The sequence below is a fragment of the Monodelphis domestica genome, chromosome 7 (genome assembly GCF_027887165.1).
Source record: "Monodelphis domestica isolate mMonDom1 chromosome 7, mMonDom1.pri, whole genome shotgun sequence".
Lineage (NCBI taxonomy): Eukaryota > Metazoa > Chordata > Mammalia > Didelphimorphia > Didelphidae > Monodelphis > Monodelphis domestica.
In genome coordinates, this window is record NC_077233.1 from 182680851 (window position 1) to 182703482 (window position 22632).

Consider the following 22632-nt stretch of genomic DNA (forward strand, 5'->3'; position numbering starts at 1 on the left):
CTTCTTGGCAGCTTGTAATATTTTTTCTTTGATCTGATAGTTCTTGAATTTGGCTATAACATTCCTGGGTGTTGTCAGTTGGGGATTAAGTACAGGAGGTGATCTGTGGATTCTTTCAATCTCCACTTTTCCCTCTTGATCTAGAATATCGGGGCAGTTTTCTTGGATAATTTCCTGTAGTATTATGTCCAAGCTTTTTCTTTTGTCATGGTCTTCTAGTACACCAATGATTCTTAAATTGTCTTTCCTAGAATGATTTTCTAAATCTTCTGTTTTGTGAATGAGATGCTTCATATTTTCCTCAATTTTTTCATTCTTTTGGTTTTGTTTTACAGTGTCCTGCTGCCTTGTGAGGTCACTTAATTCTAGTTGTTGTACTCTGGTTCTTAAAGCCTGGATTTCATCCCTGGCTTTTTGGTCATCCTTCTCCTTCTGGTCTGATTTTCTTTGGAGTTTGTCTTTCATTCTCTTTACCTCATCTTTCATCTCCTTTGCCTCATTTTCAAGCTGGTTGATTTTGGTTTTCAAGACACTATTTTCTGTTTCCAGATGACTTATCTTAGTTTTTAAGTTCTTTTCCCAATTGTCTTCAGCCTCTCTTAATTGTGTTTTGAATTGCATTTTGAATTCTTCCAAAGCCTTTATCCAATTCGCTGGGATTTCTGATTTATTGTTTGATGATTCCTCCTCCTCTGTTCCGTTTGCTCTTTGTTTGTTGCCTATATAGAAGCTGTCGCTTGTAATTTTCTTTTTCTGTTGTTTGCTCATATTTAGCCCCTTCTTTACTCCCTGGATTAAAGTCCAGCAATCTGTGAGGGAGGGGTTGGAGCTTAGGCTTCCCTGACTTCTGAAGACTTCTGATGGGATTAAGTTCAATTGGGTTGGGCTGGATGTGCTCTGAGTCCAAAACCTCTTGGAAAGCTGGAGCAATATGGAGGGTCTCCGCCACTGTGACCAGGCTTCCTGATCTGTGCTCCCTCTCCAGCTCCTTCCCCACCACCTGTGTTCGACACTCTAAGCCTGGTAAGGCTCTGCCCGCAAGGTACACCCTCCAGACCAGTGCCTTTACCCGCCCAGAGGTTCCCACTGCTGCTGGAGGGTTAGAGCTCTAGGTGAGGGATGGGGGGAGGGGTCCTGGGACATTCCTTCTGCCTCCCCCTTAAACCCGAGTATCCTCCAATTCTGACTGTTGAGGGGCATACCTTTTGATTTGAGTCCAGCAGGAGGGTTCCTTGGCCCCGTCTTGTTGTTAGGTTTGATTTTCAGACCCCTAGGAGCATTTAGTTTGTAATTGGTAAGGAAGGGTATTCAGAGGTCTGAACTTCTGCATCTTCTGTGCCACCATCTTGACTCCACCCCCCTGCTGGCAGCGTTAAAGAAGAAAAGGGATATATATAAGAGATGATGAGAAGGTAGAATCAATAGGACTTGACAGTACATTTGATATAAAGTGTGAGTGCAAGAAAGGATTTGAAGATGATTCCTAGGTCGTGAGCTGGATGATTGGGACAATGATGACTCAATAGTAATAGGGAAGTTTGAAAGAGGAGAGGATTTTTGAGGACTAGGGGAGATATAATGAAGTTTTGGATATTTTGACTTTAAGATATCTGTGGGATGTAACCTATTTTAGAAAGATGAATGATATTCTGTAATATTCCACATGTCAATTATACTTATTTTGCATAGCTCAAGAAAATCATCCCTAAAACTAATACAGGTCAATTAAAAGAACATTTGTGCTATACTACTTGCATATTACAGAAAACAGTATAGTGCAGGCCCTGTGCCCTTGAAGAACTTAGGGAATAGACAAGTCTTGTAAAAGAAAATAAGGTACAACTAGGATTTGAAATCAAGAATTACAAATTTATATTTTATTTGGCAGGAAATGTGGAGTCACTGGAAATTTTTTTAAAGAGAGCAATTACATGTTTGGAACATATTGCATTACATTAGAAAGATGACTTGGCTAGCTTGGAGAGGGACTAGACTGAAGTCAAGAAGACCAAGTTGGAGGAGAGGGGTTTACAAAAGTTATGGTGAGAAAAGATTAGAGTAGTTGCACTGGGAATGGAAAATCAAGGAAAAATGTGATAGATGTTAGTAAAATTAAAAGTTGCAATTTGACAAATTATTTCATGTGTGGCATGAGGGAAAGGGAATGGGTCTCCTAATTTCTGATTTCTAGTCTACATGACTAGTGGTTGGTTGTGTCACAAATCAAAGTAGAGAAATCAGGGGAAAGGGTGAAGGTTTGGGAAAGAACTCCTTAGTTTTGAATTTGCTGGTTTTGAGGTTCTCCTGTTACATTCAGATAGAGCTCTCCAGCCAACAGTTGGAGATATGGGCCTGGAACTCTAAGGAGAAATTGGGAATGGAGAGTAGAGATTTGGGAGTTATCTACATAGCATTGTTAATTTTTTTCCTTAGGAGCCAACAGCTAAAGAAAAAGAAAAGAAAAATTTTAAGTAAACAGAAGAGAAAAAAATGACAGAATAAACATCCTTTCTGATATAATGATAACACCTGGGGGAGAAAGGAAGAGGGTAGAAGAAATAACAGTAAAGGAGGGTGACTGAGTAGAAGGGAGAAATTCATACCTGTGCCATATTTTTATGTTGTAAACTAATAAGTTTTAGATTATTTTTGTTTTAAGAATTTCATGACACACCTGTGAAAGACCTACTGTTGCAAAACCAAAATTGAGAATCACTGACTTTATTTTCAAAGCCACTTTTCTTCATGTTCTTGACTTGTAAATCATGGTATTTTGTAAAGGGTTTTTTCTTCACCCATGATATTTTTCAATCATCATATTAAGCTTGCTGAGAAAAACTATTAGAGTAGTACAAATCGTTGCATGGTGATGCCTGAAACTGCATGTTCAGTTTGTATTCTTTTTCTTTTTTATCATTTTAGTAACAATGCTGATGTTATGATGATTTCTGAGGAAAATGTTCGTTTGAAAGCTCCAGTAACAGGTACCCCAAGCTAACTAGAAAGTTCTTTATTTTTACACTTTCGTATTTATTAAATAGTGCTATTATTGATAGGCATTCTCAATTAAACGGATGATACATTCTACTCATATAAAAGACCATGTTAATTAACAGTTTAGATTAAAAGCAACTTGATCTACATTTATCCAAATATTTACTGATCAAAAAGTGATACCTGAATATAATATAGAAAGACCTTGTGGTCAATCAAGTTAAAGCTTCACAAGCTTTTCATCATGTTATACATTATACTTTTTTTTGCTACTTTAACTTATTGTTTATTATTATTTTTTTATTATTAGTTATTACTTATTAACTAAATACCTTAGAAATGCAAATTCTAAATAGGAGTAAAGAAATATATTTTTGAATTTATAAGAATACGAAAGGCTATTGATCCCTTAAAAAAATACTCATTTTGAAATGGAATCAGTCTTTTCGTTAAGCAGTTTCTAGGCTCCTTGGAGCTTAGAAACCCTGAATTCTAAGTGAACTCGTCCACGTAATTTTGGAGCTTGGAATCCAAGTGTATTCCCTCCATTTGTATAAACATACATATATCTTTGAGGTAGCAAAATGTCTTGTCTAATTATTTATTGAATCCTGCTCACAACACTAAACTACAGATTTCCAAAATACAGTTTTTAGATTAGGCACTCAAATTCTTCATTGTTCAGAACCTGTATGTAAGCGCTAGAAATTCTAGAGAACTTTGTAGACGCTTTAAAGCCTATGTTCACATACTGTAGTTAATTGATATTGCAGAAATCTTTAATAAAACTTCAACTTTTCTCTTCAAACATTTGTAGTGTCAAATTTATGAACCTCGGATACCTATACTCTTTTTTTAGTTAACAATTTGTCATTTTTTAGAGAAGAAAATTTTCCTTTGAGCATGGTGTATCTCCTTTTTAGCATTAATTTCATTAATTTTCTTGTATTCTTTTTGCTAACTTTTTTCTATTTTATCATCCATAGCTAATTTTATTTTTTAAAAATCAGTCTCTTCCTAATATATACCTTTTCCCTTTCCTTGCTATATTAAAGAAACTTTACAAATCAACTTATTTAAACTGAAGGTTGTCCATATACTTTTTAACCTCTAACATGAGTTGTAAGGCAAGTACAACATTTCTCACCCAATCTTGTCAATATTTAAAAGCTTTAATTGAATGTATTTTGTAGCATTTTCCTTATTAGTTTCAAAACTCTTTGTATTATATATAGCTACTATAGTCTTACATGCCTGTAGCTATAGAAATTGAGTTTCTAGTTACCACAAATATAGATTTAAAGAATATTTTAAGACTTTATTCCTTCCTCTTGGTCCTAGACAAGGTTAGACCAAAACTATTTTACACAGTCCATCCTTCATCAGTAGTGTGATGCAGTTTTGATGAGTGCCTTAAATTTTTTCAGATACCTTAAAAGAAAAAAATCTCAAGTTTGAAAATTATGCTCCCAAGTACTTTGAGCTTTGATGGAATATGTGTTTTATTACCCTGTGATAATTGTATATATGAAACAGAATCCTTCCAACCAATCGGTATATTTGAAGAAGAGAAATTATTTTTTCTTTCATCTTCTGTGAGGGGTGAAGCACAGTTCAATTCAAGCACTCTTATTTTAGAGTTCACTTGCATACATATGTATAGCATAATGTAGCATAGTTTATTTATGCCAGTAAAACGGCTTTTTTTTTTTAACAGATTAGGGGCAGCTAGGATAGAGCACCAGGCCTGGAATCAGGAGGACTTGGGTTCAAATGTGGTCTCAGACACTTTCTATTTATATCACCCTTTGCAAGTCACTTAAACCAGTTTGTCTAGCTTTTTGCCATTCTGCCCTAGAGTTGTCACTGGAACAGAAGACAAGGGTTTAAAAAAAAGCTCTACCTGCTTATCCAGAATTGTTACATTCTGTGTCTCTGGACATGGAAAATACATGGAAGATTCAGGAATTGCTTATCTTCTATAAGAGTTGATCAAAAAAGGAACCTATCTAAAAATTTGGGGCAGTCGGAGAAGATAAACATTATTGATCTCTTTATATGATAGAAATTATTTTCTCCTAGTTTCCAAGTTTGATCCTGCTCAAATTCTAGGCCTATTTTCAGGTGACATTTTTGAAGCCCTAAGATCATTTGAATGGATGAAAAATGCCTTGAGTAGGGTGATCTGTATTAAACTTTATTATAATGAATTGGGAACAAGATACAATTGTTAACTTTTTATTTAGAAAGTCCATGACTTTGTTTTATCATTCTGATGTCAGTGTTTCCAAATGTTGACATTTTAACAATCTGTTGTTTTCTCTTTCAGATGTTGAAAAAACAGTACTGGCAAAATCAAATGATTCACTTGGTTCTAAAACTAAGTTTAAGGTAAGTAATAATAAATTTCCTTTTTTTCTTTTTTGAATTTTAAACAAGAAGTTTATTTAAACAGCAAGATGTTTGACTTGATGGGAAAACTATCTAGGATCATTTTCTTTATAGTAATTTATTCCTACTGAGAGATAGAGATTGTCCTACATGTAACAGCTATAAACAAAAAAGTTATAAAAATCGTCCTTGCTTTTACAGTGTTTAAAAGAAAAACATTGAAATTATCCAATCAAATAAGATATGCAAGGATTTTTTTTTTGTGGGCTTTTTTTGTTGTTAAACAATGAGAACAAAATAACTTACTGCAATATAAAGATAAAGGTTGAATGAACATGCCACTAATGGAGAAAAGGGATATTTTCACAGAACCACTGTTTTTTTTCCCCTTCCCATCTCCATTTGATGTTGATCAAAACATACCATTAAAAAAAAACCCATACATTATGCTTGTACATGTACAATAAAGGAATGGGGGAAGGGAATCAAAGAAGAAAGAAAACTATACTGCAGTAGTCAGGATGTGGAGGAACCAAATCTTGGTTTTCTAATTGTGAATGTATTGTTTTCCTTGGGAGCACAGTTCTGGAGTAGAGTTGCAGGTTCTCTTTTTAGTGAATGCCTCCTGTCTGCTACTGGAATATATCAGTTGTATCTTCATCCTTCATTTCCAGCTGTGCAGATGTATCTGTTTCATTGATTGGCTGCCCATCAAATCAGAATCTTATCTGCCTCATTGACAATTCCTGTTGTTCACATTATGCATTCATTAGTTTACTAAGTGGTGTGTGCCTCTTAATCTTAAACTGCACCAGCAAACCATCTTGCCCTGCCACCTTTAAATTAATGTGGTCGTTTTCAGTTTTGACTCCTTCCTTCGGCTTCTCAGCAGCTATGGTGAGTTTGAGGGTCTCCTCAGCCACCACTTCCCAAAAGAGGCACCAGGATGGTCCACTCCAAGGGAATCTAAATTTTTCATAGATATATAGATAGGTATATCACACATATGTGTAAATTAGTGGAAGATAAATTATAGGATTCTGAGATCATCATAGAATCAGCTGGGTTTTGTTTGCATAGTTCCATTGAATCTTTGGAAAATGCAGATGACAATAATCTTAACACCTATCCAGTCTTCAATACAACCCATAGTTATTAGTCATTAATAATTAGTTATTAATAAGTTGTCTTTACTTGCATCAAGATAAATATAGTATCTTATGTTTTTTTCTCCATATCCATAACTTAAATTAGCCACAGAAACCTAGGATATTAAATTTTAGTAGTTTCCAAGTTATCTAAAACAAAGAATTTTGGATCGTTAAAATTATCTTATTATAGGAATTGTCACCTTTACCATTAGATCAGGCAGGGAATAGTCTTATGTGGAAATTTGTGATAGGCTGTGGTGGTTGACAAGACTGACAAACTAGCATAGTGTTTTAGCAGCTCCAGGCAAGGTTGAAAAAAGACAACTGGGTCTTCTGGCCATTGGGGAAGTGGGATGCAGGGAAGAGAGAAATTAATGAAGGCTAAGTGAATTAGTCAGCAAAGTTGGACCAAATCCAAACCTTTTGTGAAGGAGAAAAGCAAAACAGAAAAAGTTGATTACTCACTAAAAATCTACTTCTTTCAAACAACAAGATATTAGAGCCAGCCCCTTTGCTAGTTTAGACTTTCCCCTACTATATACCACTGGTTTTAATGCATTTGGAGAATTCATAGAAATGGGACAGTTGAAAGACTATTACCACATGGAATTTGTGAGTAATGATGAAGAAAGGGTGATGTAGGCCCTTGTATTCAGCCTAGTGCAGGAAGTTCCTGGTTGAAGAAGTACTCCAACCTCTTAAGAGGTCTGATTGAAACAAAATTTCCTGATGGATAATGTAAATGTTTCATCTAGCAGCAGATCCAAAAGAGACCAGAGGTCTAATAAAATGAAAGGAAAAGAAATTTATTAGTGCTCTAATGAACTGCCAACTGATAGTAGTTTTCCCCTTTCTAGTGTACAGGTTTGTATACTTTTTAGACCCACTTAGGGCATACAGCCAGTCAACAGCATCCTATGACAGGTAAATGAAGCTTGACTAACCCCTGAGATACAGCAAGTCTTCATATTCAAAAAGGCCATTATTGGAACTTACAGCCCTTCCCATATTTGGTGGTCACGGGAATATAGAAAAAGAGCAGATAAGCCTTTGGTTGTAGAACTTGATTATTTGAGGTGGGTGAGGAACCTTGTCTACATGTCACAGAATCTCCATTTTGATTTAGTCACAGATAGTATTTCTAGAATGGCATTATTCTTCCTCCACAATAAACAATAATAAGTTGTCAGATTGGCAGCCAGTTGCTCAATTATAAAAATTGGGGGAAATAGCTATATATGTATAGGAGGCAAATAGGGCATTCACTTGCTCATATCTGCCATTCATCTTCAGTTTGAAAAATACAAATTCTACTTTGTAACTGACACTATGCTTCATTGATTTCCTGTTATAATTGATTCTGCATCTAACCTAAGTTACTTGTCTATGTCCTTTAACTAAACTTTCCCCTCTGAGCCAATTTAAAATTTAGCATATCCATAAGTCACTGGGAAAAGACTTTCTATCTATTATTCCTGGGAAAATCCAGGATATCTTTTGTTATCTTTAAAGGCTACAAACTGGTCTGAAATATTTACATAAGATATATTGTCCATCTTTGCCTTTTGTTTTAATTAAAAAACTGTAATTAATTTAGAATATTTTTCCATGGTTACATGATTCATGTTCTTTCCCTCCCCTCCCCCCCATAACCGATGTTCAGTTCCACTGGGTTTTACATGTCTCATTAATCAAGACCTATTTCCATATTATTGATAATTGCACTAGGGTGATCGTTTAGAGTCTACATCCCCAGCCATAACCCCATCAAACCCATGTGATCAAGCAGTCATTTTTCTTCTGCATTTCTACTTCCACAGTTCTTTCTCTGGATGTGGATAGCAGTCTTTCTCATAAGTCCCTCGTAATTGCTTTGGATCATTGCATTGCCACTATTGCAGAAGTCCATTACATTCTATTGTATTTACCCATGTGATCAGATTCCATGGCAGGATAAAAGAAGGCACAACACCTAGTGTGTGTCCTCTTGCAGTCCATATTTATGGATCTGTAATTATAGATCATAATACGAAAAACACATGCCTCACTTCCCCCACATAGTACAGTGACCCCCATAATCCCCCAGATGCACAACACAATGGCCCCTATAACCTCCCTTTGCCCAAAAGTTTCTCTCCACATTACTACACAGTACAATGGCCCCCATACCCCTATAATAGGGGCCATTATGTTGTGCATCTGGGGGTGTATGGTGGCCATTGTACTACCATGTTTCCCCAAAAATAAGACATTGTCTTATTAATTTGACCCAAAAAAACAGGGGGTGTCTTATAAAATACCCAGTGGCAGTGGTGGACTTCTCACAGTAGAGGCCCATCGCTGATGTCTCAGGCCAGATCACTGCTATCCAATACTTGTATATAGTACTGGAGGTGGTGCTGGGCCTGTGACACTGTAAAAGGCTGTCTGGGATAGCGGAGGCTGCAGCGCTGGCTGGGATGGGCCTGTCACACCTTGCACAGGCCCATCACTGCCACCACTATACCGGGCAGCAGTATATACAGTGCAGCAGCACCTTATTCTCCTTCAGTTACTCTCAGAACAAGGCGCCACGCAAAGGATTATGTCACCGGAAGTCGTACTGTATGTGAGTGATGCTGCCACACACAGTGCTCCTCTCACTGACCACCAGTGAAAGAGGTGCTCTTTCTGGAAGTGTGGTGATCTAGGGAATGGGAATGGTGCCTTAGATTTCAGGGCTTTTTTGTGTGTTTGTTATTTTTTGGTCCCTATTTAGTTATTTCAGTTTCAGTAGTCTAGGGTCTGATATACTTCTGGTCCCTGGCTTAAGCCTCAGTCCATGATTGATCTCGGGTGCTTCAACCAGAGCTCTTGGGAAATTCTGCCACTGCAACTGCAAGCAGATAGTCCACAGCCTCTAGGACCCCAGTTTCTCAGCAAGCACACATCCAATATATACTCCTTCTTCACACCTCCTCTCCTACTGCTACAGCCAGGGATCAAGCAAGTGTTTAGTTCATGTTACTTAGGCTCCCAAAGTCCCTTCTTGGATCTCTTTGGGGCCTTGTTTGTTCTTTGTAATTTAGTAACATTCACTTTTGATTGTTTTGTGGTGGTTCTTTCCATTTACATTTTTATAATCATATATATTAGTTTTTCATCTCTGCCTTTACTATGCATCAGTTTGTTTAAATCCTTCTATCACTTTCAATTATCTATGTTCATCATATTCATCATTTATTATAACAGTATTATCCCATTATATTAATGCACAACAATTTGTTTAGCCATTCCCCAGTTCAATAGATTTATCTTTATTATTTCCATTTAATCATTTCCCCAGTAGATCAGTATCTACTTTGATTCCAGTTCTTTTTTATCACAAAAGTGCCATTAATATTTATCTATATATGGAATTTCTTCTTATCAATGACCTCCATTGGATATATGCCTCGTAATTTAATATCTGAGTCAGAAGGTATAGACTTTTCTATTCACTTTATTTGTATAATTCAGATTAAACCATTAAAAATGGTTTTACTCTTTCACAATTATACCTGAAATGTATTGATGTACCTATCCTCCCATGATTTCTCCATGACTGTTACCACATTTTGTCATCTTATAAAATTGGCTGTGCTTCATAGTTTGCAGTTCTTTAAAGAATTATTTCTTCATATCCTTTGATTATGTATTTGATTATTATTATTCATTAGAGAATATCTTTTGGTATCCATGTGTATGTTTTATCTGTACCTGCATACATAGAACATATATCTAAATATACACACACAAACATACTCCTACCCTATATCTATCTGTTGATTTTATATCCTAGAAACTAAATGCTTGACTGAAAAATTTTGATGCAAAGACTTTTTTTTCCCATTCCACTACTTCCCTTCTTATCTTTGTATGGGGGGAAACATTGTAATAGTCTCACCCTGCACAGCTAAAGAAGAATCAGCAGTGTGGAAAGCCTTGTTTCCACATAGAAATTGCACATCTTATTTGGAGAGCACTTTGTTAATATGTAGAGACTGATAAGATTCATTTCCCCATCTTCCCTGTAATCTGAGCTCAGATTTTAATGTGTACCTATAAAAGCTCAGGGGATTTGCCGCCCCCCCCCTTTTCAGATCTTCCCTCTATTGGATGAAAATAAATTTTTTCTTGAAATTTTCTTAGCTTATAATTAATTTTTTTAACCCTTACCTTCCTCCATCTTAGAATTGATACAAAAAAAAAACAGAGAAAGAAAACTATATACTAAGCTCCTTAATGAACATAGATACAAAAATCTTAAATGGAATACTAGCAAAAAGACTCCAACAAGTGATCATGAGAGTCATTCATTATGATCATGTGGGATTTATGCCAGGAATGCAAGGATGGTTCAATATTAAGAAAACCATCCACATAATTGACCATATCAACAAGAAAACCAAAAAAAATCACATGATGATCTCAGTAAATGTAGAAAAAGCCCTTGACAAAATACAACACTCATTTCTATTGAAAACACTAGAAAGTATAGCAATAGACGGGCCTTTTCTAAAAATAATAAACAGCCATCAACAAGCATCATCTGCAATGGGGTTAAATTAGAAGCATTCCCAATAAGATCAGGAGTGAAACAAAGATAGATGCTCATTATCACCTTTATTATTTAACATTGTACTAGAAACACTAGTAATCTTGTCAGATCTTTGGGAAAGGAAAGATTTTAAGACCAAGAAAGAGTTAGAAAAAATTACAAAATGCAAAATAAATAATTTTTATTAAATTAAGTTTTTGAACAAAAAAACCCAATGGCATCAAAATTTGAAGGGAAGCAACAAATTTAGAAACAGTCTTTATAACAAAAGCCTCTGACAAAGGTCTAATCACTCAAATTTATAAGGAACTAAATCAGTTGTACAAAAAATCCAGTCATTTCCCAATTGATAAATGTGCAAAGGTCATGAATAGGTGATTCTCAGTTAAAGAAATCAAAACTATTAATAAGCACATGAAAAAGTATTCTAAATCTCTTATAATCAGAGAAATGCAAATCAAAACAACTCTGAGGTATCACCTCACACCTAGCAGATTGGCTAACATGACAGCAAAGGAAAGTAATGAATGCTGGAGGAGATGTGGCAAAGTTGGGACACTAATTCACAGCTGGTGGAGTTGTGAATTGATCCAACCATTCTGGAGAGCAATTTGGAACTATGCCCAAAGGGTGCTAAAAGACCGTCTGCCCTTTGATTCAACCATAGCACTGCTGGGTTTTTACCCCAGAGAGATAATAAGGAAAAAGACATGAACAAAGATATTCTCTTTGTTCTGCACTCTTTGTGGTAGTAAAAAGTTGGAAAATGAGGGGATGCCCTTCAATTGGGGAATGGCTGAAAAAATTGTGGTATATGTTGGTGATGGAACACTATTCTCAAAGAAATAATGAACTGGAGGAATTCCATGGGGACTGGAACAACCTCCAGGAATTGATGCAGAGTGAGAGAAGCAGAACCAGGAAAACATTGTACACAGAGACTGATACATTGTGGTATAATCAAACGTAATGGACTTCTCCATTAGTGTTAATCTGAACAACTAGGAGGAATCTATGAGAAAAACCACTATCCACATCCAGAGGAAAAACTATGGGAGTAGAAACACCGAAGAAAAACAACTGCTTGAATACATGGATCGAAGGGTTGATGTAGACTCTTAATGAACATCCTAGTGCAAACATCAACAACATGGAAATAGGTTCTGATCAAGGACACAAGTAATACGCAATGAAATTGCACATGGGCTGTGGGAAGGGTGGGGGGATGAGAGGGAGGGAAATAATGTGATTATTGTAACCAAGGAATAATGTTCTAAATTGACTAAATAATTCAAATGGAAAAAAAATTTTTTTAATTAAAAAAAAATACCCAATATACCATTGCCCCACGTTTGTGGACAATCACCAAGATAGCAACTTTATCTGGAACAGTAGCATTCATTGGGGAAATTACTTTTTTTAATTCATGATAATCTACCACTATTCTCCAAATCCTATCAGGTTTTTTCACAAGTCACACTAAACTATTGAGTTTACCACATGACATTTCCTTTAGCCACTTCCAAAATTCTTTCTAACAATTGTTTCTAAGACTTTAAAAGGTCACCCTGGTGCAAATATTCATAATATGGAAATGGGTCTTGATCAATGACACATGTTAAACCCAGTGGAATTGCGCATCAGATATGGGAAGGGGGTGGGGGCAGGGAAAGGAAAGAACATGAGTCTTGTAACCATGGGAAAATATTATAAATCATTAATTAAATTTTTAAAAAAGTAAAGAAAAATAAAGAATTGATACTGTCAGTTCGAAAGCAGATGATCAGTAAGGTCTGGGCAATAGAGGTTAAATGACTTGCCCAAAGTTATACAGTTAGGAATTACCTGGGGTCAAATTTGAACATAGGACCTTCCCATCTCTTAACCCATCTCTTAATTTACTGAACCACCTAACTGCTCCCCACCCCATAATTCATTTTCAACAAAGAAAAGAAGTGATCACCAAAACAATCAAATTCAATACCTGGTAAGTAGAATCTGGACCTGAGGACTAAGTGGTGTGATAAAAATTTTGTTAGATAATTGTTTATTTCCTGTGCAACAAGTCAGTTTCATGATAGCAACAAAGCATTATTGTGTAATCATTTTTAGGCTTCAGGGGGAAAAATAAAACTTGATGATTTGGTGATTGACCTGACAGAAGAGGCCAACTTAAATTGTAAAACAGGTAAGGAATTAATTTTTTACACACATGTACACAGATAAGGAGAAAGAGAAGGGTGAAACCTTTAAGATGCCTTTAACCTAGTAATACAGCTGTTGCTGTGTTTAGAGGAAGCTAAGAAATATCAATTTACCTATTGAAGGAACTGTGATTGTCCTAGATCCATACAGAGAAGGGGGAAAAACCACTTTACTTCAGCTTTTAAAACCATTTATTTTGGCTTCTTTTGGGTAGGGCACTATTTTAGGTACCAAAGGATATAAAGATGGGTCGTGAAAGTCCTTTCCCTCAGAGATGCTCAAATAGAGGGAATGAGACATGTGCACAAGTAACAATCATACATTTACCTAAGTGTAAGGTGCAACCTCACTAGTTTGATCAAGGCTGTGTGTGGCGATCTAGTGGTTTAAAGCTTCCCTCCTTTTTTGCTTTGCATACATGGGAAGGCTCATAGCAAGGCTAGTAGGCCTTATGTTCAAACAAAAGAAGTAATCTTTTTTAAGTGAAGTAATAAAAGTCAAGGAATATTTATATTTTATGTTTGAAAAACAACTTTTATCCATTGATTTTCCTTCTGCCCTTAGACAAGTTTGACAATTGCCATTGGGTTTTTTTTTAAACCCTTACCTTCCACCTTAGAATTAATACTGCATATTGGTTCCAAGGCAGAAAAGTGGTAAGGGCTAGGCAATGGGCATGAAGTGATTCACCCAGGGTCATACAACTGGGAAGTGTCTGAGGTCAGATTTGAACCCAGGACCTCCTATCTCTAGGCCTGGCTCTCAATCCACTGAGCTATCCAGCTGCCCCCATCATTCTTTTTCTGATGGCTTTTCATATACTTAAAAGGCAAAACTATTATGCTCGCCTGAAGTTTTCTTTTCTTCGGGAAAAACAATAAAGGTTCCTTCAACTAACTCTTTTAGCTAAGTCCTCCACCATTCTTTGTTTTTCCTTTTGGTTGTCTTGTCCCAATTTCACAAGAAGATGCTTCAGATTTGCTTTGACCATGGCAGAGTACAATGGAAATTCTGATCTTCTATTCTGGACACTCTGCTTCTCCAAAGTCTCTAAAGTTTGCATTTGCTTTTGTGGAGCTATATAACATTATTGATTAATATTGAGCATATACACTAGAATTCTATAGCTTTTTAAAATAGCAATCTCATGGGAATTAGCCATGTTCCCCACTATCCCATATCTATGCAATTGTTTATTTTTTCTCAAGAATAGGACTTTATATTTAAAGGAACAAAAAGTTTGTATTCTTCTGAAGCTTAGATTCTACATTAAGCAGCAACAAAAACAAAACTAAAAAAAACAGCAAAACTTTAAAAGATAATCATAATTTTATACATTAAATTTTTAGTCAAAAAAAAAAAAGCAAAAATTTATGAGATTTTTTTTTGGTTACCACTTCTGTTCATTCCTGGAGAACTTATTGAAGCTTCAGTTCTAAGTATGGCTTGGGCCAAAACGTTGGAGAGTTCTTTACCTTAACCAAGAAAAATTTATCAGGAAAACAAGGGTAAGATAAATATGGTCCTTGAACCATTCATCCTTCTGGAGCATGTTCCCTTGTGTTTTCATGGTTTTCTCTATAGCTGTACTAGTTGGGTTATTGTTGCATTTGCCCTCATTTGATCTTTCATGTGCAGTGAATTAAGAGCAAGTTTGAGATAAGACACCTGGGGTGTGTGCATCCAGATAGGTGATAGGCAAGGTAGTTTTGGAAACTAGATGCTGTTGGGAGCAACTATGCTCCATAAAATTAGTAAGCTGTGGAATTTTTTGCTCAGTTTAAGGAGTCCACAACAAAAAACTTAAGGATCTTCTGCCTTTACAATTTACAAACACATTAATGAAATACTGATCACTTGGTACAGTATTTAGAAATTGAACAGTTAATAAGCAGATCACTCAAGAAAAACCTACTTGGAAAGGACCCTTGAATAATAATAGCATTTATATAGTGCTTTGAGGTTTATGAAGCACTTTACAAATATTATCTCATTTTGTCTTCACAAAAGTAAATTGAGGCTGTGGGAGGTTAAGTGATTTGCCTAAGTAATATAGATAGTATCTGAGGATGGATTTGAACCTACATCTTATGACTCCAAGTTCTCTTCTATTCATTGCTCTGCCTAACTACCTCAGAAATATGGAATCAATTAACATACATCTTCAAACTGTTTCCACCTCATATGACAGCTTCTTGGGAATTCAGAACATTAAAATAAGTACTTTATTTAAATTTTGGGTTTTTGAATAATTACGTTGCTCTTTTATCGTAATGACATTTTTTTTCTTTAAGCACATTCATTTATATCCACTTTTTTTAAGTGCAAGATATTCTTTTTTTTTAAATCAGGTTTTCAAGCTCTTTTTTTCACTCAACACATTACTTCCATGAAAATATAAATCAAGGATCCTTAGCAGTTCATTTCTTGTATTTTCTTGTTTGGTCTTCTGGTCTTTCATCTACCTTGTATGTACTTTGTTGTCAAATTAATTTTCTTAAACATCTCTCTTTTATCATTTACTATCTCTGCATAAGAAATTATGCTGACCATTGCTTATTGCAATATTTTCAAACCCTTGCATTCATAGACCATGATCATCTAGCTCTAACTTATCCATTCAACCTTTTCTGCTCCCCCATCATGAACCTATTTCGTAATGCCAGTCTTCTTTCCAAAAGGAGGTAGCTGTGTAAACCACTCCTCTCTGCCACGTACACATTCACACACCCTATTCAACCAAGTTATGAATAACTTTGTTCCATTTGTCATTTTTGGCATATGGTTCTTTTCCAATATAATATTGGAACTTTCTCAAGGGCACAAATTTTCATGTCATCCTCTAATGCTTCTAGCACAGTGCTAGGGCTACTCTAATAAGGAAAATGTTAATCCTTCCACAGAAAATATATCCTGAATAATTTTCAATTTCTTCCGTTTTATTTGTTCTTGAATTCTCATATGCAACTTAGTTTCTTTTGAGATGTGTTATAATAGATACTTTACCTTTAGAAGGATTATGTTGATAGACACTAAAAATATTATACCATTGAAACTATATTTTCAGCCTCTTTGGTGCAAGTCCTGGAATTGCCTGTGGCGGCCAATGAAAATTTAAAGGAGAAGAAGCAACCGATACAAGATTCAGCACAGGTACTAGTTAAAGAGTATCTAGTCAACATAAATTTTTAAAATTCAATAGAGTAATTCGTCATGTATAGAATTAATACTGTAGTGCTTAACTATTGAAAAAATTGGACTATTGGAGAGAAATTCAAATTCAGAAGTTTTTAAAGATTTTGATACATGAACTAAGTATGAAATGGTTGCCACAAAGGAAGGTGAGAATGAATAGCTAAACACTGGATACAGGAAAATATATAAGCTGATGCTTACTGAATTATTAGCTAGACAAGGATTTGAATCTTAGTCCTTTAGGCAGTTTTTGAAAAACTGTAATGCATATTGTTATTATTTTTGTGTATTACACCAAGTGTTGTGAGTAGAGTAAGTATTCATTGCTTGCTAAAGGATGCTGGGAATGTAGCTCGGGTGTTGCAAATTTTCCATCTGCACAGTAACAACTCTACAATAGAATGACAGTGTTCATACAACTAAGAAGTGTGTGTGTGACCGGATTTGAACCCAGGTCCTCCCGATTCCAGGTCTGCTGCTCTGTCCACGGTGTTAGCTAGTTGCCCTTCACATTCACTTTTGGTGGAAGAAGTTGATTCAATAGAATAAATATACTAACATTCTTGAAAACAGCATGGCTTCACTTGCTGTGCAAACTAAGATATATTTCCAGAGATAAGACTTGTTGATGAGACAGAAGTGATATACAAAACAGTCATATCCCTGTTCCTGTTTCAACTTGGACATCTATATATTCTGTCCACCTTTGGGTCATAAAGTAGGTTAGAAAATGCTGATTGGTCATGTGCACTGGAAACTCATTCAGGTCACTCTACCAAGAATATCAGAGTCATTCTGTATCATGGCTATCACACTATAGAAAGCAGCTTGAAGAAGTATATCCTAATGTATTGGAAAGGAAATGGTAGCCAAGAGTCTGGGTTCCAAATCCTTCTATGCTTCTGGCTCATTTTGCATCTTTGGACTTGACTCTTCATTCTGTAGATCTTAGTTATTTAGATTATTTGTAAAATGAAGTTTTGGAATAGATGATCTGTAAGATTTCCTGCTAGCTCAAAGATTCTATGATTGTACTTGTGGTTTTATCATTTCTTCTCTTAATAAAAAGCTAAAAGAAGGAGTCTTATAATTTTTCAGAGATAATTGTGTTTTGTTTTGAAGTTGAATGAAGGGAGCAATTAGGTGGCTTGGTAGATTGAGAGTCAGGCCTAGAGATGGTAGGTCTTGGGTTCAAATCTGGCCTCAGACACTTCTTAGCTGTGAGGTTTTGATCAAGTCATTTAACCCCCACTGCCTAGCCCTTACCACTCTTCTGCCTTGAAACCAATACACAGTATTAATTTTAAGGCTAAAGGTAAAGGTTAAAAAAAGGAAAAGAAATTGAATGAAGAAAAAGTTTCAATAAATGTCCACTGTGGTTGAAATTTAATCTGATCAGTTCAGGTTAATTTATCTTAATTTCTTTAAAGTAAAAAAGGATTATGGAAACTGTAAACAAGATAAAATACTTGGGAATCTGACCGCCAAGACAAACCCAGGAACAATAGGAAAACAATTATAAAACACTTTGCATACAAATGAAGTCAGAAAAATAATAATTGCTCATGGATAGACCAAAGCCATACAATTGATGTGACAGTCTGTATCAATTAATTTATTTATTCAGTTTCATACCAGTCAAACTACAAAAAACTATTTCATAGTTACAAAAAATAACAAAGTTCATTGGGAAGAACAAAGAGTTGAGACTATCTAGGGAATTAATGAAAAAAAATGTGAAGAAAGGTGGCCCTAGCCATACCAGATCTCAAACTATATCATAAAGTGATAATCATCAAAATAGTCTGGTATTGACTAAAAAAATAGAAAGCTGGGTCAGTGGAATAGATTAAGTACACAACACACAATAGTAAATGACTATAGTAATCTAGTGTTTGATAAACCCCAGATTCAAGCTTTTGGGACAAGAATTCACAATTTGACCAAAACTTCTGGGGAAACTGGGAAAGTTTGGCCGAACCTAGGTATAGGCTAACATTTCACAACATATATAAGGTCAAAATGGGTACATGAACTGAGTCAAATTTATAAGAATACTAGGCATTCCCCAACCAAAAACTGGTCAAAGGATGTAAACAAAATAGTTTTCAAACAAAAAAATCAAGTCACTATTGATTAGAGAAATTAAGATTAAAACAACTTTGAAGTTCCATCCTTACCTATCAGATTGGCTAATTTGACAGTAAAAGAAAAATGATAAATGTTGGCAGGAATATGAGAAAATGGGGACACACACTGATACACTATTGATGGAGTTGTGAACTGATTCAGCCATTCTGGAGAACAATTTGGAACTCTTTACAAAAGGTTATAAAACTGCATACCCTTGAGACAGCAATAGCACTACTAGGTCTGTATCCCAAAGAGATCCAAAAAATGGGGAAAAGACCTATTTATACAAAAAGTATTTACAGTTGTTCTTTTTTTGGTGGCAAAGAATTGGAAATTGATGATGCCCATCAGTTGGGGTGTGACTGAATAAGTTAAAGTCTATGATTATAAAGGAATACTATTGTCCTGTAAGAAATGACAAGCAGGAGGATTTCAGAAAACTAAAACTGATGAAAAGTGAATTGAGCAGAACCAGAAGAACATTCTCCACACTAATAGCTATATTGTTTGATGATGGACTGCACATGACATAAGAGTTAGCAATTTTCAGCAATATATTGAACCAAGACAATTCAAAGGATTCATCATGGGGGCAAATGAATGCAGATCAAAGATGTTATTTTTCACTTTCTTTATTTTTTCATCTGTAGGGGCTTTTTTGGGGTGGCTAGAGCCGGGGGCGGGGGGGTGTCTGTGTTTTCTTTCACAAGAAATATGTTTTACATGATTGCTCATGTATAATGTGTATCAAATAACCTACCATTTCATAAAAAGAATGGGAGTGGAGAAAAAATTTGGAACTCAAATTTTTTTAATGAATGTTAGAAATTTTACATGCAGATAGGGGAAAATAAAATAAAGACATACCTGGAAAATAGCAACTTTCCCCCTAAAATTGGAAAATTACCTGATAAACTAAAAATATTTCATACATGTTCACAAGTTTCTTTATATCACCTCTCCCCCACTAAATACAACTTAACCTTTTGTGTATTTTTAGGTCCTGGAATCATTTGAGCACCTTCCTTCACTACCAGACATACCTCAACATCCTGTACTTGCAGGCTTCAATGACTCTCTTCCTCCCCAGAAGTTTGAGCTAAAACTGAAACAGGTTCTTAAGCCAAAAGGCATAGCATTGACATGGAACATTTCTCAAATTAATCCCAGGTGTGCCCCTGTGGAAAGCTATCACCTCTTCATTTGTCATGAAAACACTACAAGCAATAGCAAAACAGCTTGGAAGAAAATCGGGGAAATTAAAGCTTTACCCCTCCCGATGGCATGTACTTTATCTCAGTTCGTGTCTTCTAGCACATATTATTTTACTCTACAAGCAAAAGATATTTATGGAAGATATGGACCTTTCTGTGATATCAAATATACCCATGGGTTCTCTGAAGATACTAAAGAGTCACAAATTCTTCCTACGTAAAATATCTGAGCTGTTCATTCTTACACATCAGCAACCTAAAAGTACATGTGGAATTTAACTGGCCAGTTCTTAATTGCGAACCTCTGTATGGAGAATTGTCTTAGCTCAGTCTATGACTGATATTCAATAGGGCATCTTCTAAGAGGAGAAATGACACATGTGAAGTATATGTTAAATAAAATGGTTTTCTACTTGTTGATAGCTTTTGGTGATGTGTATATGTTGGAGTCACCTAATCCAGAAAAATGTTGAGTCGTATAATTAAAAGAGTTTCCTATAATGTATTTCCATTAAAGTTTTCTTAAAATGCATTTGTTAATCGAGTGCTACTTTTTTGTTTTATATCCTGGATATTTTTTTTCTGTTATAAATCATATTGGAAAATTGTCTGGAAGGATTTTGTAAATGTCTGAAGTCTGGTACGATGCAAATTATTAAACTTTGTGCTGTATGAACAAAATATAATGTATTTTTATAAGACCTTTTTAAAAAATAAGCTTGAGACATCAAATTTATTCTTGTCTTTTCCTAAATTTGGTTCCAGATTTAGAATTCTAGGATTATTTGGGCCCTAACTTTAAATCTTAAAAGACTATATTTTTTCCCTGTAACCATTTAATAAGTACTATTCCAATTTTTTAGCCAACATCCATGCTGAATATAAGGAAACGAAATGTGACTGAAAGCATGACCACAACCCTAAAAGGTCATGGTTATGAGCAACAGGTTTTTAAGGCCAATAAATTTGAGGAGGATCTTAGATACTTTGGTTGTTCTGAGAATTTGGAGTAAAATATGCAAATTATAGTTGTTTCAACAAACATTACTAAGAGGAAATTTTACCATCTTGCTTTTATTATAATCTCCAATAAAGATAGTCTACCATTATTTGTTTCTAAACCTTATCAAGTAAATTGTGCCTTTACAACAAATAGGGCTTCATTGGAGAAAGTGGACTTAAATCTAAACAATTCACATTTTTATGCCTCTGAATAGTTAATAAGCAGTTTTATTATTTAAATTATTTTAGTATTATTTTAATTATGTGAATATTATTTATATTATTTCAATTAATATTCACAAACTGTAGATAAATAGTTCAGAATTTTTCACACATGAAGAAGACAGGGCCTGGTGAGGTGAGATGACTTGCCCTAGGAGCAGAGCTCATGAGTGTAACCAGTAAAAATTCTGAGAGACTTGCTTCTGTATAAAAACAATTTATCAAGATTCTCAAACTCTTCCCCACCTTTGACAGTTACATATTTAGAGGAAGAGTTTCATTATCTCTTTGATCTATTAATCTAGTTATGCATGGGGGACAATAATAGATATTTTTTATAGTTCCTAAGAACAAAGGAATGTATACAAAGGTCAACTGATTGGAGTCTCTAATTCAAAACTCACATAGGAATAATTCAGTATATATTAAAATAAATCTTTTCAATCCACCCTCTGATTCTTGGGGAACCTGAGAAAGTTTCCCCACTGAAGTACTTCAGGTACAATAGTCTCAAATTTCAGGATTAACTCACCAGGACACAATCTGAAGGTACCATATATTTCACGGAGGGCCTCACTATGATGCTTGGGTATTTCTTAGCATGATGTTAAAAAGTGACAAAGCTTCTGGCACAAGTAAAATGGGTGCATGGGGGAGACATGGAAGGGATAGGTGACCCAACTCCTACTGTGCAATGATGTAGATATCTGATGCTGTCCCCTTAATCTTCTTTGATTTTCTGGAATCATGCTAGATCTGCTTTTCCCATTCCAGGTCACTAGTAACATTTTTCTCTAAAATTGCTTGAAAAATAGTTCTTACCACAATATAACGATCACTAACGTTTTGCTTTTCACACAGCGAGGTCACATAGTGAGTGCTAATTCAAACCCTCCGATTGACATCCAAAACTATGAACCTTTGCACTAGCAATTTTACACTTCCCATACTTTTCTCTGAATCAGGTTCTTGCTTTGGGAACTGCCACTAACAGAAAGAAAATTAAAGAATCTATGAGGATCTAACCTTTAGACAGCTTTTTTAGTTAGAAATTTTGAATATATGCCCGATTGTCAACATGCTCAATGCCTTTCTATCTCATTAGAAATGATTATATAAGACATGTAATCTTATGATCATTCTCCAAAAAAAATTTTTTTACTTCCAATTATTTACTCGTTATTTTCATTTTCTCAAACTTGAATATTCTTATTCCCCCTCTCAGAAGAGTGAGATTCTGCTAGGGGTCTAATTCTATACATGAGCCATAGCTGACGATACCTCTTGTAAACATGGCTTCTATGCCTGAACTTGAAATGGGATGTATAAAAGGCTAGGAAAATTAAGTTATCTACAGCAAAATGCATTCAGTTTCTAACCAATTCAATACAATACTTGAAAATTACAATGCATGATCAACAGGGCTAAAAGAATTACATCACAATTTTCTAAATGTATATGTATAATTTCTGTTCAACTATGTTAACTGGAAAAAGCACAGAACTATTAAAGGGCAAAGGGGGTTCAGCACTAGGAGGCCTCGACA

The 22632-nt window shown here is 35.2% G+C and overlaps 1 protein-coding gene and 1 pseudogene across 13 annotated transcripts in view; one reads left to right on the plus strand and one right to left on the minus strand.

Annotated features, from left to right (window-relative positions):
- ATF7IP2 (activating transcription factor 7 interacting protein 2) overlaps nt 1-20543 on the plus strand; it is a 73578-nt gene extending 53035 nt beyond the window's left edge. For 11 of the 13 annotated variants that reach the window (XM_056806137.1, XM_016424005.2, XM_016424006.2 and 8 more), the window contains 5 exons: nt 2923-2984; nt 5324-5385; nt 13228-13303; nt 16388-16473; nt 19649-20394. In XM_056806137.1, the coding sequence (XP_056662115.1) occupies nt 2923-2984; nt 5324-5385; nt 13228-13303; nt 16388-16473; nt 19649-20083 (721 nt within the window). In that variant the 3' untranslated portion in view covers nt 20084-20394. Of the gene's footprint in view, nt 1-2922; nt 2985-5323; nt 5386-13227; nt 13304-16387; nt 16474-19648 lie in introns of all 13 variants that reach the window. The other 2 variants (XM_056806141.1, XM_016424007.2) reach the window with 1 other exon arrangement.
- Nucleotides 5997-7519, minus strand: LOC103091925 (small ubiquitin-related modifier 3-like; annotated as a pseudogene).
- Nucleotides 20544-22632: the final 2089 nt, after the last annotated feature.